This window comes from Maylandia zebra, linkage group LG16, assembly GCF_041146795.1.
Source record: "Maylandia zebra isolate NMK-2024a linkage group LG16, Mzebra_GT3a, whole genome shotgun sequence".
NCBI classification, from domain to species: Eukaryota; Metazoa; Chordata; class Actinopteri; order Cichliformes; family Cichlidae; genus Maylandia; species Maylandia zebra.
Window position 1 is genome coordinate 36,785,030 of NC_135182.1, and position 17,094 is coordinate 36,802,123.

Consider the following 17,094-nt stretch of genomic DNA (forward strand, 5'->3'; position numbering starts at 1 on the left):
CCGGCTTGGACAGTCTCGTTGTTGTGTCCCTGGGCAAGACACTTCACCTACCGCCTACTGGTGATGGTCAGAGGGGCCGATGGTGCAATATGGCAGCCTCACTTCTGTCAGTCTGCCCCAGGGCAGCTGTGGCTACGACTGTAGCTGCCTCCACCAGTGTGTGAATGTGAGAGTGACTGAATAGTGGCATTGTAAAGCGCTTTGAGGTTCTCGAAAAGCGCTATATAAATGCAATCATTATTATTATATTATTATTATTCCTTCATCCCTCGTCCATCCATCCATCATCCATCCATCCTTCATCACTATCCATTTCTCCATCCATCACTTCACCCATCTATCCATCCATCCATTGCTGGTAAAGTAATTTGGTAAAGTTCTGCACAACAGCTGCAGCAGACCCAGCCTGTCTAGTTTGGGAGTTTCAGAATTCTCTACTTTTACAAAGAAAATGAAAGTTTGTGAATATTGCTCTCCTTCAGCTGAGGTTATGAACCATGACGCTGTGACCTTCACGTTAAACAGAAAACCATAAAACTGCTGTTTCCAGCGCAGGAATTCAAACTCTGATGGATCGATGCACGCTGTAGTTTGGCAGTTCTTTATTTTGAAAGGATATGAACACTTCCTCCTACACTGTGAGGAGTCATGTGACCTGCAGATACAAACTCACTGTGTGAAACGACTTCAGCAGCCGAGACAGATTCTTCTCAGACTGCAGATGAGACTTTATTGTCCTCACATGGAAATCTGCTGTCTGTGGGAACCCGCTGGTATTTCACTGTGTGTGTGTGTGTGTGTGTGTGTGTGTGTGTGTGTGTACTGAGTGGGGGATTTCCTGCTGCATGCCTGATTGTCCTTATAAAGCTGCGATGAAGGTTCCTCTCCAACACGCTGATCAGTGATTGGCTGACTGATGCTGCTCTCACTCATCCCTCTAATAAAATGAAATTCTGCACTATTCAGCAAATTACATTCAAATAAAGTCCAGAAACCATCAGGGCAGTAACTCTTCCAGCAGCAGCTTCTTTGATTTCTGCTTTAAGCTCAGTAACTTCACAGAGCTCGTGTTACGACAGCGGTGGTTATATTTTATCATGCGGGTCTTAGATTAATGATAAAATTTATGTGAGTAGTCGAGGTGGGAGGAAGATATAAAATATTGTGAGTGATGAAAAATAAACATTACCAAATAATGTTCACATTCACAGAGCTGCATCTGCAGGACCCAGACTGAGGTCTGTGAGCTACATTCATCCACAGGAGCTGTGATACCAGCAGCGTTCTGGTTTCTATTATTTCATCACATCTGATCAGCTAAACAGTCTGAAATCAGAAAGTTAGACTTTCTGATAATAATGAGTTACAGTCGTCCAGCCTGGAAGTAATAAATGCATGAACTAGTTTTTCAGCGTCACTCTGAGACAGGATATTTCTAACTTTAGAGATGTTGCACAAATGGAAGAAAGCAGTCTTACATATTTGTTTAATATGTGCGTTGAAGGACATGTCCTGGTCAAAAATGACTCTAAGGTTCCTCACAGTGTTACTGGAGGCCAAGGTAATGCCATCCAGAGTAAGAATCTGGTTAGATACCATATTTCTAAGATTTCATTTGTAACCTTCACTAAAGCTGTTTCTGTGCTGTGCTGAGCTCTGAAACCTGACTGAAACTCTTCAAATAAACCTCTGCAGATGATCTGTTAGCTGTTTGACAACTACTCTTTCAAGGATGTTTGATATAAAGGAAGGTTGGAGATTGGCCTATAATTAGCTAAGACTGCTGGGTCTAGAGATGCTTTTTGAGTAAAGGTTTAACTACAGCCAGCTTGAAGGCCTGTGGTACATAGCCGATCATTAGAGATAGGTTGATCATATTTAAGATCGAAGAATTAATTAATGGCAGGACTTCTTTGAGCAGTTTTGTAGGAATGGGGTCTAAAAGACACGTTGATGGTTTGGAGGAAGTAATTATTGAAGTTAACTCAGAAAGATCAATTGGAGAAAAAGAGTCTAACTTAACATCAATGGTACTAAGAGTAGCTGTAGATAATATTACATCTGTGGGATGATTACTGGTAATTTTTTCTCTAATGATAAAAATTTTATTTGTGAAGAAGTTCATGAAGTCATTACTAGTTAACGTTAAAGGGATGGTTGGCTCAACAGAGCTCTGACTGTTCATGTTTCTACACTGGTGACCACTTTAAAGACACACTGTGCTGGAAACTGTGAGCCTCGCCTGCTCCGGACCAGGTGAGATGTTCAGTATCAGTTACCATGGTGACTGAACAAGGTAAGACACTGAAAACTGTGACTAAGCTCAGCAGATCTCCTTCTGGTCTGCAAACATTTATCAGAGGCAGGAGTTTTATAAGATTTGCTCCACGTTCCCGTTGTTTGCAATAATATCAGTGAAATAAATCAATTACCATCACGTGGAACAAAATGTATAAAGAAAAACAGTCTCATCATGAACAAACTTGTTATGTGGCTGAGCATTGAATCAGATGAACTGAGGCTCCTGAGCTTAGAGGCTCAGGCTGCAAACTTCCTCACAGGTGGTAATCTGTTTTAAAACATTTTAAATCTGCTGATAGCGGCCGACCTTTCATTTCATCCATCTTCATGTCCACAGAGCAGTTTAAAGAGGGCCGAGTGTGAACGCGAGAGCAGAAGATCAGGAAAAACAGACGACAGGAAGAGGAGGAAGTGACAGTCGGGATGGGAGAGTGACAGAAGCACGCTATTTACCAAAGTGTTTCATATTTCACTGCAGTGTTTACTCAGCACTTATTTATGAAACCATGTTCTTACAAACCTGGGCCGCAAACTAAAGAGCAGCAAACCAGAACAAAGAGTTTCTGAGTCAGCATCACTCTGTAGCTGCTGTCCAGCCGAGGCAGACCTGGGATCAGCTGCAGAGCTGAGAGGAGTCCCCACCGCCTGATGAAGCTGTGGACTCCCTCTGCATGCCCTTCTTGGGTCAGCTTCAGTCTTACTCTGTGTGTGTGTGTGTGTGTGTGTGTGTGTGTGTGTGTGTGTGTGTGTGTGTGTGTGTGTGCTGCTGCTGCGTGTTTTGTCTTTATATGGCTCTCGGCTCTCTGCTGCCTCTGCTCAGCGGTTCAACGACACGGTGCTGAAAAACCTGAGCTGTGACTCCAGCTGATCCACGTGGTTACATCAGCTTCATGATTCTGACCAATCGAAACGACAGGAACAGAGCAGGTAACGAGACGGTGTGAGTAACCTCACCACACACACTCTGATAATCAGTTAATCTGCTTCATGCTGGTGAATGAGTCACGGTGACTGTAGGTGATCTGTATGAGTGGATGGAGGAGGTGGAGGTGTTTGCAGGTCTGCAGAGATAATAACACTAAAGCCGCTCGTGGGTTTAACAGCTGAACACTTTCCCCAGCAGCAGCTCTGCAGGTGGTTTCATCCCTCTTGAAGACGACCGCTGTGTGTTTGCAGGATTCTAGTAAGGATGGAGGAGCCCACTACACTGTGGTGTGAATGCTGCGGGTGTGGGTGCTCTGTGACGACGACTCTGTTTTAAAGACAGATTTGAAACCCAGACTCTATTTTCAGACTTTATGTCATTGCTACAGTTATGATGGACCATAAACTGGTGTTTGCTCACTGCAGCCTGTTCCTGTCATGAAGGTGAGCAGGTGGCAGCGTTCACGGTGTCCACATGTTTCAGGTGAGCTGATGAAACACTTCCTGTGAGTTCAGAGTGCACTTCTTCCTGCTTCACTCCAAACGTCTCAGACTCTCCCACACAAACATTTCTGTCCTGTGTGTGTTTGTTTTTCTCTCTCTGATCAGAAGGTCAGGTCAAAGGTCAGGGTGGAGTATGTCCTCAGTTTCCTGTTGGACCACGATTGTGTTTCTGTGTGAGAGTCAGTGCTGCCCTCTGCTGGAGGACTCTGTCATCACACTCTGAGCCTCAGAGTGAAGCTGTTCCTCTGCCCTGCGTTACAACATCTATGAATCCACACAGGGTCATGGAACGACTCTTACACAGCACCTTTCTGCTCTCCCACAGTACTCAAAGCGGTCTATACAACACGCCACATTCACCCAGTCACACTCACCCATACACGCATGTCTTCTAAGATTGTTGTGCTTCCTTACTAACATTCATGCATTCATTCTCTGATGGATGCATCTGAGAGCAATTTGGGGTTATTATCTTGCCCAAGAAGGGAGCCAGGGATCGAACCACTAACCTTCCAAACAGTAGATGGCCACCCCCCATCCATTCATCCACCCACCCATCCATTCATCCACCCACCCATCCATCATGAAGCAGCTCTGAGGAGATGGTTTAAATAAAGGTTTCATTTCAGGTCCTTTAGTCTATGTGAGGAGGAACTCACTGTGCACGAGGAGCGTCCACGCTGCAGAGTCCACCGTCAGCCCGTCAGCGTTGGTCAGCTGACACCTGTACACGCCCTGGTCCACCCGTCTCACCCTCTCCACGGTGAGAGTGAGACGGGTGCCGTCTCGTCTCTGCCACAGACCTGATCCCGTCCTCACGGGCCCCCCGTCCTTCAGCCAGGTGACCACGGCGCCGGCAGCAGAGGAGGACACTGTGAGGAAGAGGAGAGGCGGCTCACACTCACAGGATCTTAAAGTCACAGTAAAGCTGTGGAGGAGCTGAGACCTGAAATGAAACCTTTATTTAAATCATCATTAACCATCTGCTCAGAGCTGCCTCGTGTCAGTGATTCCACCTTCACAGTCTGAGGCGTTTCTCACCTTGGCAGGTGAACGTGACCTGAGCTCCCTCTGTGGCCTCCTGGTCCAGGGGGACGGCCTCGAACCGCAGGTTGGAACCCGCCTTGGACGTCCTCACCGGCCTGAAACACACAGGTGATCCTGAACACACCTGAAAGTGGACGTGACTTCACATTTAAATAAAAGTGGATTGATCCAAGTTCTGACCTGCTATCTGAGCCGGGTCCTGACTGCTGGACCGAGCAGGTCAGATCTGGATCAGGAGCGTCGATGGACCGGACCTGCAGGGGAGCAGGAGCTCTTTCACTTCATGTCATTCTCTTTCATTTATTCTGCTTTAGATGGCATGAGTTTCAGAAACATTATTATTAGTAGTAGTAAAATAACCTGATCAGGTGCAGCTCTCCTCTCAGCCAGCAGAGGGAGCTGTGCAGGTGGTTCGCTCCTCCAGGAGGCGGCCTGTCTGGGCTCTTGCTCCTCGGGCTGGGAGCTGGGAGCAGCTCTGCCCTCCTTCTGGCTCCTGGTTCTGGTCTGTGGGTCGTCAGTGGGCCGGCCGGTCCTGCGGGAGGAACCAGAGTGGATGATTCTGAACATGCCGTCCTCGTTACCGCGGTGACTGTCCCCGTGTGACAGCATGTTTTTAATTCTTTGCAGTCTGGAAATATTTGATTTACTGGTGGATTTATTTTTATGACGTCTCTTTTCGGTCAGACAGTAAGAAACCTCAGACGGATTATTTGCAGCAGGTTCTGAAAGGTGAAACCTGCCGGTTAGCGTCCCCACAGGAGTTCAGATTGATGAGGAATCTCCTCTGCTTCCTTCAGCTGCCTCTAACCTGCTGCTGTGAACACTCAAGCAGTTTTCCAGAACAAGTTTCCAGCTCGTGAAGCCAAAAGATCTCAAACTCAGCTGGAAAACTTTCGCAGCAGCAAAGGAAAGAGGAGCCATGTTTCCCAGGAGCTGACGAAGCTCTGAGAGGGACGCTGCTGTCCGTCCACCAGAGCTTCAGACAGGAAACAGCTCTGAGGGATTCTTACTGTTAACACATCCAGACATGACAGCACTCACCTGGACGAGTCGTCAGGAGCACCTGGAGAAGAGAGGGGAGGACACGTGAGAGAGAGAACGTCCACATCATCAGCATCCACACAGTCACACGCTCAGAGCGCCTCACCGCCACCAGCTGCTCAACATCAGGCTGTAAACATGTTTTAACGTGGGGCTGACTCACTGCTGCCTCTGCTGGACAGCAGAGGAACTGCAGCGTTTGGTTTGCAGTTTTAAATAATGACAAATGAGCGCGTGCAGCAGCTGAACGACTCTGATTGGCTGCCTCACCCTGGACGGTAAGCTCGGCGCAGGCAGTCGCTGTTCCGGAACCGTTGCTGATCAAACACTTGTAACTTCCTGCATCCTGGACAATCACATCCTTTATCTCCAGGAAGTGAAGGCCTGAGCGCTCGTACATGCTGACCCGCCCACCAGACTGAAGCTCCGCCTCCCCCTGAGAGACAAACAGTAAATACTGAGTTAATCAGTAAAAGCGGACAAAGAATCTGTCCTCCAGCCGCCGCTGCGAGTGAGACTGAGATCCCACAGCTTCTCAGCTGTTCCTCTGCAGCTCTGATCTCAAGCTCCTCGTACCTTGTGCCAGGTGACCCTGGGCTGTGGGCGTCCTGTGGTTTTGGCGGAGAACTTGGCGCTCTGTCCCGGCTCGGCAAACACTCGGCTCGGTTTGTTGATGAACTTTGGGGGACTCTCGCTCCAAATGCTCGGCCTGTTCTCCACAGCAGGAGCTGCAGAGCGACACCTGGAATCGTGAGAGATGGAGTTCTGGGATCAGCACTTAGCAGTTACTTCTTTATAAGCATGGAGTGCAACCCTGTGCAGCAGCGCCACCTGGTGTTTGGATGCTGGTGTTTACACACTGCTGAAAAAATGAAAGGAGCACTTTTTAATCTGAGTTTGACATCAAGTCAGTGAACTTTGGGATACTGATCTGATTGGTTCAGTATCAGAGGAGGTGTTAATCAGGTTCAGCTGCTTTGGTGTTAATGAAACTAACAACAAGGACACAGCCCCCAGAGCAGGAATGCTTTCACGGGTGGAGGACACTCACATGTTTCCTTCCTCTTCTCTTCTGACTGTTTTTCACTAGTTTTGCATTCGGCTGGTCTCCATGCTGGTAGCATGAGGTGAGGACTGGACCCTGCAGAGGCTGCTTAGGTAGCTCAACTCCTCCAGGATGATGCCTGAATGTGTGGGAGGCTTATTCATGGAGGGACACACAGCCCCCCACAGGCAGACGTTTTCACTGATTCGAATGAAATTTTAATTTAAACTCTTTGGGATGTTTGAATTCAGCCTCTGCACGTTGATCATTTTTAATTAAATGAATCGATGTGACTCCTGACACACGACCCGGTCCATATCAGTGCTGAAGTCCAGCACCAGGTTTTCCCATCGAGCCTGATGAGTTTTCAAAGTGTTCCTTTCATTTTTGTGAGCAGTGTTTTTTGTTTGGGAGGAAAACATTCAGCCAAACTCAGAGCTGTGTGAAAGGAGTTTCCTCTGAGACGTCGCGCTCACAGCTGTTTGCACGGCTCACCCTGCTTTCATGGACGGCGGCACGACGTATTTCTTCCCAGAATTCTCTGCAGGTGGAAAAACATCAGAGCATCAGATCGAGCTTTCGTTAAACCTTTAAAAAACGTTATGAGTGTTTTTATTTGAACCAACAAGGCAGCAAGCAGAAATAAAATGAGGGCATAACGAGTGTGGGTGTCACATGTCCACAGAGGAAAACCATACGAACACGTTTTCCTCACAGTGACTGTTTCCTGTCAGAGCTGCTCACGCTCTTACCTTCCAGAAGGATCTCCACGGTAACCTGACGGCTCCCCGCCTGATTGGTTGCCTGACAGGTGTAACTGCCCAGGTCCTCCTCCGTGACCCCTCTCACCAAAAGGCTGAAGCTGCCCCGCCCACCCCGTTCCACGATGTAGTGCTCTCCACCAATCATGGCCCTTCCCTCTCTGTACCATGTGACCTGTGGCTCAGGATGGCCGCGCACCTGAACGATTCAGACAATGGAGAAAAGCAATCAGCTGATTTCACACAGACTCGTCCAGCTGACTCATCCGGCATAACGGAGGCTGTGTCCATCTTTTATATACAGTGTGTGTTTGGTTTGAGGTCAGCGCGACAGAAGCAGACAAGCAGACCGAATCTGCAGGACTCGAAGAGGACTAAGGACCTCACAGAACTAGGAAAGCAAGCGTGTGCGTGTCTGTGTGTGTGTGTGTGTGTGTGTGTCTGTCTCTCTGTGTGTTTGTGTGTGTGTGTGTCTGTGTCTGTGTGTCTCTGTGAGTGTTTGTGTGTGTGCAGCATGTGGTGGACAGATGTGTTTGAGGACTTTCAGCTGCCATCAGGCTTTGCAGATCCATCCATCATGTTTGGGGATTTGTGGTGCATTCAGGTGTCCTGGGATTCTTCACATGCAGTCAGCAGACAGCCAGAGGAGCTGAGGCAGAAATGAAGAGCGCTGCCTTCAGGTGAAACTTGTCCAGTTTGGCTGCGATTGGGTCTTTAAGTGGTTAAACTGGTGTAAAACCACGGGGGAAACCAGAGCAGCGTAAGAGCCGCTGATTAAAGTCGGGCCAAACACAGAAAATGACTTCAGAGAGCAAATAAAGCAGAAACAGAGCGTTTGGTGTGCTGGGATTGTTGGGAGGCTTCACATCAGGATGCAGCCGGTCACAAGACTGAAGAAATGTTAATCCGTCCGCTCTCACATCCTTCCAGCCTTTCAGACTCTCAGATACAAACACAGTCTCCTGACCTGTGATGAAGGTTCAGCCTGATCTTCCTCGCTCTTATTTCTGTGGCTGGCAGCGAACCGCCTTAAACGTGTTCTTTAAAGTTGGGATGTTTGTTCTGTCTCAGTCCTGCTTTTATGATCTGCTGCTGTGAGCTCTGTTTTTATGGTCTCTCAGATCTGTGAAGCACTTTATTCTGGAAAAAGATCCAGACACAAATCGTGTCATTCCTCCCACACCGAGTGTCTGTCCTCAAGTCCTGCTTCAGTGTTATGTTGAAGAGTAGAATAGAATAGAATAGAATAGAATAGAATAGCCCTTTATTGTTATTGTACATGTGCAACAGAATTGTAGGTGCTCCACACCAACTGTGCAGGAACAAGTCTGTGAAGGTTCTCAGTCATCCAGGTCATCATAGGCTAAGAAGCTTGCAAAGAAAAGCGTCTGGACTTCTTTAAGTTGCTTGAAGACGTTTCACCTCTCATCCGAGAAGCTTCTTCAGTTCTACGACACCAACTCTCTGCCATCTATAATCCAGTTTTGAGATCCCTGCCAGACGCCTTAACGCCCACTCACATCCTGGGCCATCTGACCTCAGGAAATCACATGATAAGGTGGGGCCAGGTTTCACAATGAACACACCCGAAACTCTGGCTGATTGGGACCCACACCCAGTTTCACACCTTGGCTCATGTGATTAGAGGATCATCAGGGGGTCCTTTGTCCCTCTGTGGGGGGTCACTCCCACTGGGTTTATATCTGGGACTCTCCACCATTTGACCTTAGAACTGAAGAAGCTTCTCGGACGAGAGGTGGAACGTCTTCAAGCAACTTAAAGAAGTCCAGACGCTTTTCTTTGCAAGCTCCTTTGACTGTGCAGAAATAAATAATAATGAAGAGGAATATATATACAAAAATAAGAGGAAGGCATACAGGTTGCAAAGTGCTCAGAAAAGAGGAAATGATAAATATTAACACGTATAAATCATCAAGAAGTTTTAACAATTAATTTTCTGCATTAAAGTGAGTCGTTTAAAATGAGCCAGTCTGACTTTGATCGTCAGTCTGTTGTGAGTCTGTGAGGGCGTCAGCGTCTCCTGAGGCTTTCCTCATACACAGAGCCTCATTTCTAGCCTCCATGTTTATATTTGGTCAAACTGTGGTGATTACACTGATGCACGCTGGCACCGCTCGCTCAGGTCACAGGAACACAACTATTTATACAAAGCCAGAGTTTAAAGTGGGCTGAAACCTCCGTCTGATAAGAAAGGCTGCATGTCTGAAGAGCTCAGCTGCTGCTGACATCGGCTCTGATGAACCTCCAGAGACTGAAGGTCGGCTTCATCCAGAGTTCAGAGTGCCGGAACGTCTCATTCTCAGACCTGACAGGTGGAAATATCTCACATCTTAGTTATCTTCACGGTGTCGAGTCCACCTTAAACCACCTCAGAGGTGTAAACGCTGTTCACTGTTTCAGGTTTAGAGGTAAAAAGAACCAATCAGAGTCTCACCTTGCCCTCCAGTCGAGCTTCTGCCCCCAGCGTGACCCGGGCATTACGGGGAGGAAGGACGAAAGCTGGAGGCTCGTTGCCGTGGGAACCGCATCCTTGTGACAGGCTTGTAACCTTGGAGACGGTGGAAACTGAAGCCAACCGCACGTCAGTCATTCTCCTATCAGAGGAAACAACCATCAGAGAGTGACATAACAAACATGCTCTGAGCATGTGCACACCTCAGAGGCATCATGTGATCAGCTGATCATGTGACTCTGAGGAAACCGTATTTTCATCTGCAGCTCAGTCCTTGTTCTGATGACCTGTAACACCCGACACGGCTGTGAGTATCAGTAGCATCTGTAGTTGTTCAGCATCAGATGAGTGCGGTGGTTCCTGACACACATACCTGTGAATCACCTCATCATGGTGGTGGTTACTACACCAGCATGAACCCAGGAGCTACTGGTCTCCCAAGGCAAACTGGTCCTGGGTGAGGACAGAGCAGTATACATGCCTGCCCTCCAGTGGGCTCCGGTGGGCCTTCACTTGCAAGAGGGGCTGTCGGATGGTTACTGCTGTGACGTCAGCTCAGAGCGTGCTCACTGCTGGCTTCACAGTCGTTGTATGTTGGTGATATTTTCGGCTTTTGGCTGGACATTAGCTCAGTGTTTGCCGGCTGGTCGCTGTGTGTCTGCTGGATGTTTTGTGTGTTTTCAGAGCAAACAGCAGCAGTCTGCAGCTCTGACCCTCTCTCTGCTGCTGCCTTATAAGGTCTAATAGTTACGAAACACACCCAACTCTGTTTGAAATAACAGTTTTATCAACATGTCAGCTTTTGTTTCCTGTCTCGTCCTGATCGTGTGTTTTTCTCTCCAGCTCAGAGCTCAGACACAAACCTCCATCTGACCGAACACGAGCTGCAGCTCAGCCTGAATGAAAAACTCTGAGAACAGGTTCAAAGTTCATGCTAAGCTTCTGACAGCACGTCGGTGCTCATTCTCTCAAGGAGTGAACACAGGTTAGATGCTGCAGTTTCTGGATACATCGATCAGGAACAAGAACGTGAAGATGAAAGATCAGCGAGACTGCTGTGTGAAGATGTTTGAGTTGATGATGATGAAGGTTAAAGATGTCCAATGAGCCGCCACAGTCCCATGAACTGATTAAATGTACCGAAACCTGCAGAGGAGAACGTGCTGGAAATGCTGCAGAGCACCAACAACCAGAGATGGGCAGTAACGCGTTACTGTAATCTGATTACTTTTTCAAGTAACGAGTAAAGTAAGGGATTACTATTGCAAAAACGGTAATTAGATTACCGTTACTTTCACGTAGGAACGCTGCGTTACTGCGTTACTAAAACCATGATTTTTTTGCGAGAATGTCTCACGACAGTGACGTAAGCGAGTGCGACGTTCGTGACAGCAGCTGTGTGCAGATCAACAATGGATCATATATCGAGTGCAGAGAGAGTATGAGCGTGCAGCGTTTAAAGCGTGGAAGTACTGACCTTACTTTGAGTTTGATTCCATAAAAAGTGACAAAAACACTAGTGTCCGCTGTGCGTGGGAAGAAAACTTCTTTTTACAGCGAAAAAACCCCTAAACTTCCAACAAGCACCGAGTAGCTACGACGTAATGGGAAACTCACAGAGAAACTCGCGGATTCTTCCACTGACCGCGGCACACCTGCACCAGGGTAAACCTCCGCCTACCCCACTCCTGCTTTACAGGTGAAAATAGAGCAACAGGACCGCTGAGTCTGTGACTTTATTTATTTTCTGCTGTGTTTTACTTGCATCTATTTGAAAGACTGAGTGTAAACACAAAAAAATATTTTATTTTATGTGCTGGAATGTGCAGAAAATAGGTTTAAATGTTAAACTAATTTCTTCCAGTCAGAGAATGTTGCAGATAATTAAATTTTTACATTTTAAAGATTAAAACTAATAAAACAAGTTTTAAAAAGAGACTTTTCCATTTGATTACATTTTGTATGATGGATTATGCAGAAAAAGTAGAATTGGGCTGAAAGATCTATCACTTTATCACCTCTTCAGGTTGTACATCGTGTTTTTAAAAAGTAACTAAGTAACTAAGTAATTAATTACTTTTGAAAATAAGTAATCAGTAGAGTAACAGGATTACTTTTTGGGGGAAGTAATCAGTAATTAGTTACTAATTACTTTTTTCAAGTAACTTGACCAACACTGCCAACAAAGATACAGAAGAAGACAGCATTCAAACAGGAAGGCCTGCGAGAGCTCTGAAGGTCACAGAGAGCCTGAGTGAAGCTTTTCTCACAGATGGTGTCACGTCGGTGGAGCGACACAAACAGCAGGAAAACAAAGAGAAGCTGACAGAAGATCAAGAAGATCAATAACACAGAGATAACAGAGATAACAGAGATAACAGAGATAACAGAGCAGCGACACATGAATGTTTGCAGTCAGCAGCTCAGCTCCACCCTGAGTGACAGAGAGAGAGAAAGACTGAGCGGAGCTCACTCGCCCATCTGCGCTTGTCATTAGCAGAGTTCATTATCAGGAGCAAAAACTGTTTCCTGTTTGTCATGCTGAACCAACGCAGCCAAATAACACAGAAGCCTCCCCTCGGTCGGAGCTGCTAACTCACTTTCTAAAGTTCAAAGTTCAAACTCTGACTTTCAACAGCTGCACTCGGCTGCTGGGTCACATGACCTGATGCAACATCAGCTCTACCAACAGAGCAGAGCTGTGAGGAGGAAGTCCTGAGACCTTGCAGCTGAATACCAGCTCTGTGATTCTGTCAGCAGGTCAGCCCTCACTACCTGTGAGCAGCTTGTTTTACACAAAGCCTGCAAATATTTCACTAAATATGGAGAACATGATCCAAACAGCAGATATTTCCACCGAGTAGAAATGTTTTCACAGTCTGACCCCGCCCACCCCACCATGACCTCATCAATTCAAATCCAAACATTTCCCGGAGTGGTCTGTAAATATGCTTCAAGTCTTTTCTCACTGTACGTGTGTGTGTGTTCATGTGAAACTTTGATTTTGCTGTTTCTGTGTAGCCTGAAAGCATTTGTGGTGATGAACGTGTGTTTGAACAGACAGGTGAGCTGCAGCGTTTACAGCCAGCCTGCACTCAGAGACAGGAATCAGCTGCTCACTGCGATCACGCAGACTTCTTCTCTCAGTGAAAACCTTTATGAACAGTCAGAGAGTTAGCACTCATCCCAGACCTGCTGCAGGAAGACAGCTGCTACCATCGGTCATATTTAAAGTCAGTTTGCATTTAATGTGAGGAACGAGATGAGTGAGGCTCAGACACGACGAAACGTCAGCCTGAGACAGGAAGCAGCAGAAGATAAGAAGAGATCAGATCAGGCATCAGGCTGTGAAATCAGAGCTGCAGGTGAGTTCACGGTGCTCTGAAACTTCCCAGCAAACTCCGGTCGGTCTGAGGTCGGCTGTTTAATCAGAGGAGATTCCTTCACGTCAGTCGACCGTTTCACAAACATCCTCTACAACTAAGCAGCAGCAGGCCGAGCTTCTGTTTCCCACATTCACCCTGTAATATCACACACTGTGCAGCAGCATCAGCACTGCATCTCCACTGAGACACAGAGGCGTGAAACATCAAGCAAACACCAGACATACATCAACATCCCAAGAACGTCCTGACAATATCCCAACAACATCCCAACTACGTCCCAACGACATCCAAACAACTTCGCAACAACATGCAGACATGGATCTGTGCCTGGAATTTAGATACTCTGCCCTGAAATGCAGGAAGTCTCACAGTGACTGAGTCTGAAATCCTTCATGGAGCTTTAAAAAGACGTCCGAGTTTGATGGTGAGGATTAACTGATGATTTTAGATGTCGTGTTCAGTTTTGATTGTGTGAAGGAAACCTCCACCAGTGCTGAGGAACATCTACAGGTGGAGGAGCAACACCTGCTGACCCGAGCTGCTGGCAGCTCCCTGCCTGAAGAGGCTTCAGCGTCTTTACTGGATTTTCTCTCAGATTTGATTTTGTTCTTGTTTAAACTCTGCTCGAGGTTCAGACAGACGCAGGCTCCACTCTGATCTGATAACCTTTTGTTATTGACACTCTGATATTCATTAACATTAAAAACCTGCAGCATGAGGTCTGAAAGGTTTGAGCGGTCCTTACAGTCGCATCAAGCTGGCTTCATTCTGTAGGACTCAGTGCTGTAGTGACACCACAGCAGTAACACAGCACTGTAAAGTATAAAAGTCTGTGACTATGATGAAGTATTTCTTACATCAGAGGGTAAAATGATTATTACTGCAGGATTAATGTGGAGCTGCTTGGTTTCATCATCAGTCTGTGGCTGAGGGGTCGTTCACCTGCTCATCGTCTTCATAACCGACCGCTTTGTAAAAATTCAGAGATCATAGCCCACCACACTAACTGCACTTTGATTCATCTTAAAACACTGTGCACAGAGATATCACAGAGGTCAGAGGTCACCACACTGATGATACAGACAGAAGAAAGCAGAGACTCAACAACACAAGGAGTGAAAATAAGATGAGATAATAACTGAGGTCAACTTTAGTGCCAAACATGAAGAAAAGCTAAAGATGAAAGTGAATGAGGGACGAGGTGATCGTTCAGAGGATGGTTTCAAACTCTGACGCAGCTCCTCTGAACTGATTTAGTTTACAAAGTAAAAACATTAAAATTATCAAAGAGAAAAACATCAAAGCGCCACATCTGCACAGAGTTTAACATCTGGCCTGAAACATGTTTGCAAACCTCAAACTAATCGCTCTGATTAATCGACTGATCATTAAACTGTTGTTTGAGTCTGTGACGCGTGCAGCAGGAGAGAGAGCAGAGAAGGAGAAGCAGCTCTTCAGCTGCTCTTTATCTCTGATGGACGTCTCAGTATTAAACACTAATAAACTGATCTGGGCTCAGTGTTTGTTTAACCAGCAGGAGCCTGGTGCAGCGCTGACCCCGCCCACCCCAGAGTCTGGGTGCGTTTGATTAAAACACAGGAGAAAGTCACATTTGAGTCTGAAGAACCACAGAGAGAAGAAGGAGAAGCAGTGAACTCACAGCTCTGATGTTCCTCTGATGGTTCTCCTCCTTTGATGGTTCTCCTCCTTTGATGGTTCTCCTCTGCGACTCCTGGAAAACGAACCAGACTGAGGAGCTTGTGTTCCTCTGCTGCAGCTTCACCTGAATAATCCGCTCATTCAGCACCGGGACTCCTCCTCTTCCTCCGGGCGGTCACTGCTCTGTGCTGCTGTGGGTGGGGGTCTCTGTGGGTTCAGGCTGTGGAGCTCAGGCTTCTGATTTGTGTCAGTGTGGCGCCATCTGCAGGTCAGTCTCGGTGCTGCACTCTGTAGCATGTGTGGGAGGAGTCCTGCTCCTCAGCCGCCACCCCCTCTGACATCATCCTGGAGTTCGTCATACAGACGTGTCTGAACATGAGAACTCCTCTCAGGTTCTTTACAAACCTCAAAAGAACCGAAGCAACAGGTTAAACAGAGTGTTTGTATCAGCTGTCTGTGCTTCATCAGAGGAACTTCATCATCCTCAGACTTGTTCACATAATGATGTGATGAGAGCACAGTTTGATTGGTTATCCACAGATTTAGGAATCATCCATCCATCTTCTTCCGCTTACCCAGGGCCGGGTCGCGGGGGCAGCAGCCTCAGCAGAGAAACCCAGACTTTCTCCCCAGCCACCTCCTCCAGCTTGTCCATGAGACCACCAAGGTGTTCCCAGGCCAGCCGAGAGATACAATCTTTCCAGCGTGTCCTGGGTCTGCCCCGGGGCCTCCTCCCCTGATTTAGGAATCATTTAAACTTTGTATGAAACAATACACAGAAAGGAGCATGAAAGGAGCACTTTTTAATTAGAGTTCAGCATCAAGTCTCAGTCCCCAAATCACGGCTGAAACTGAGGAGACCGAGCGTTCTCTATCGTGGCTCCTGAGCTTTGCAATAATCTTCCTCTTCACATTAGGCGATCGACATCAGTGCTGGTTTTTAAATCCAGATTGAAAACACATTTTTATTCACTGGCTTTTGACTGACTTGTATTTTATTGTTTTCGCTATGTTTATTATTTTATTGTATTTATTATTCTTATGGCATCTATTATATTTCTGTTGTTCAGCACTTTGGTCAGCCTTGTGTGTTTTTAAAGTGCTATATAAATAAACGATGATGATGATGATGATGATGATGATGAAGTCAGTTACACTGTTGGGACACTTTTTGTGGATACGTTTATTTCCCATCATTCAGCAGAGGCAGCAGGGCTGTAGTAATATTAATAAGGTGGAACCTCTCCCTCACCGTGGCTGACTGTATAAAAGAGAATAATGGGCGTTATGTTATTGTCAAAGGAAGTTTGACATCAGAGTTTGTGATAATGAATGTTTACCCACCAGAGCATCCCTCTGATTTTCTGATTCACATGTAAAATCAACTTCTTGTTCCTTTTTCTTTCATCTAAAGAGTGCAGCGGTGTTTTTAACCCAGTGCAGTTTATTATCGTTGTGTACTCCGAGGTATTTATAGTCCACATCGACCCCCTCGATTGAAACAGGGGTCACAGGTTTCCTGGTCCTCCTTAAGTACGTTGAGCTGTAAATAATTCTCTCGCACCACGTGACAAAGGAGTTAACCACAGCCCGCTACTCTGACTCATCACCCTCACCGATCCACCCAACCACCGCAGAGTCATCAGAAAACTTCTGAAGATGCCAGGTCTGTAATCCTGGGGCCAATGGGATGTGGCGTCTTTGGTACAGGAACGAGGCATGATGTCTTCCACAGCAATGGGACCCTCTGTAGACTCACACTCAACATGAGCAGTTTATGAAAGACTCCACAAAGCTGGGGGAGCAGGCCTCGAGGACACGGGACTCACACTGTCTGGTCCAGCAGACTTGTGGAGTCTCCTCATCTGTCTCTGAACCTGGTCATGAGTGAAAGTGAGAGGGGGGGGAGGGGTGTCAGGACTTTTACAGGAGGCTATGATGCAGTGTGGAGAC

General features: G+C 46.8%; 1 protein-coding gene across 3 annotated transcripts in view; it reads right to left on the reverse strand.

The window, feature by feature from the left end:
* mylka (myosin, light chain kinase a) overlaps nt 1-15,295 on the reverse strand; it is a 47,415-nt gene extending 32,120 nt beyond the window's left edge. Inside the window, exons 1-11 of one of the 3 annotated variants that reach the window (XM_024805461.2) lie at nt 15,143-15,295; nt 10,079-10,238; nt 7,615-7,822; nt 7,358-7,403; nt 6,394-6,559; nt 6,088-6,253; nt 5,818-5,839; nt 5,137-5,308; nt 4,957-5,030; nt 4,771-4,871; nt 4,389-4,601 (exon numbers count right to left, since the gene is read on the reverse strand). In XM_024805461.2, coding sequence (XP_024661229.2) covers nt 4,389-4,601; nt 4,771-4,871; nt 4,957-5,030; nt 5,137-5,308; nt 5,818-5,839; nt 6,088-6,253; nt 6,394-6,559; nt 7,358-7,403; nt 7,615-7,822; nt 10,079-10,234 — 1,324 coding nt within the window. In that variant the 5' untranslated portion in view covers nt 10,235-10,238; nt 15,143-15,295. Of the gene's footprint in view, nt 1-4,388; nt 4,602-4,770; nt 4,872-4,956; nt 5,031-5,136; nt 5,309-5,817; nt 5,840-6,087; nt 6,254-6,393; nt 6,560-6,868; nt 7,498-7,614; nt 7,823-10,078; nt 10,239-15,142 lie in introns of those variants that run through there. The other 2 variants (XM_024805462.2, XM_012915757.3) reach the window with 2 other exon arrangements.
* Nucleotides 15,296-17,094: the final 1,799 nt, after the last annotated feature.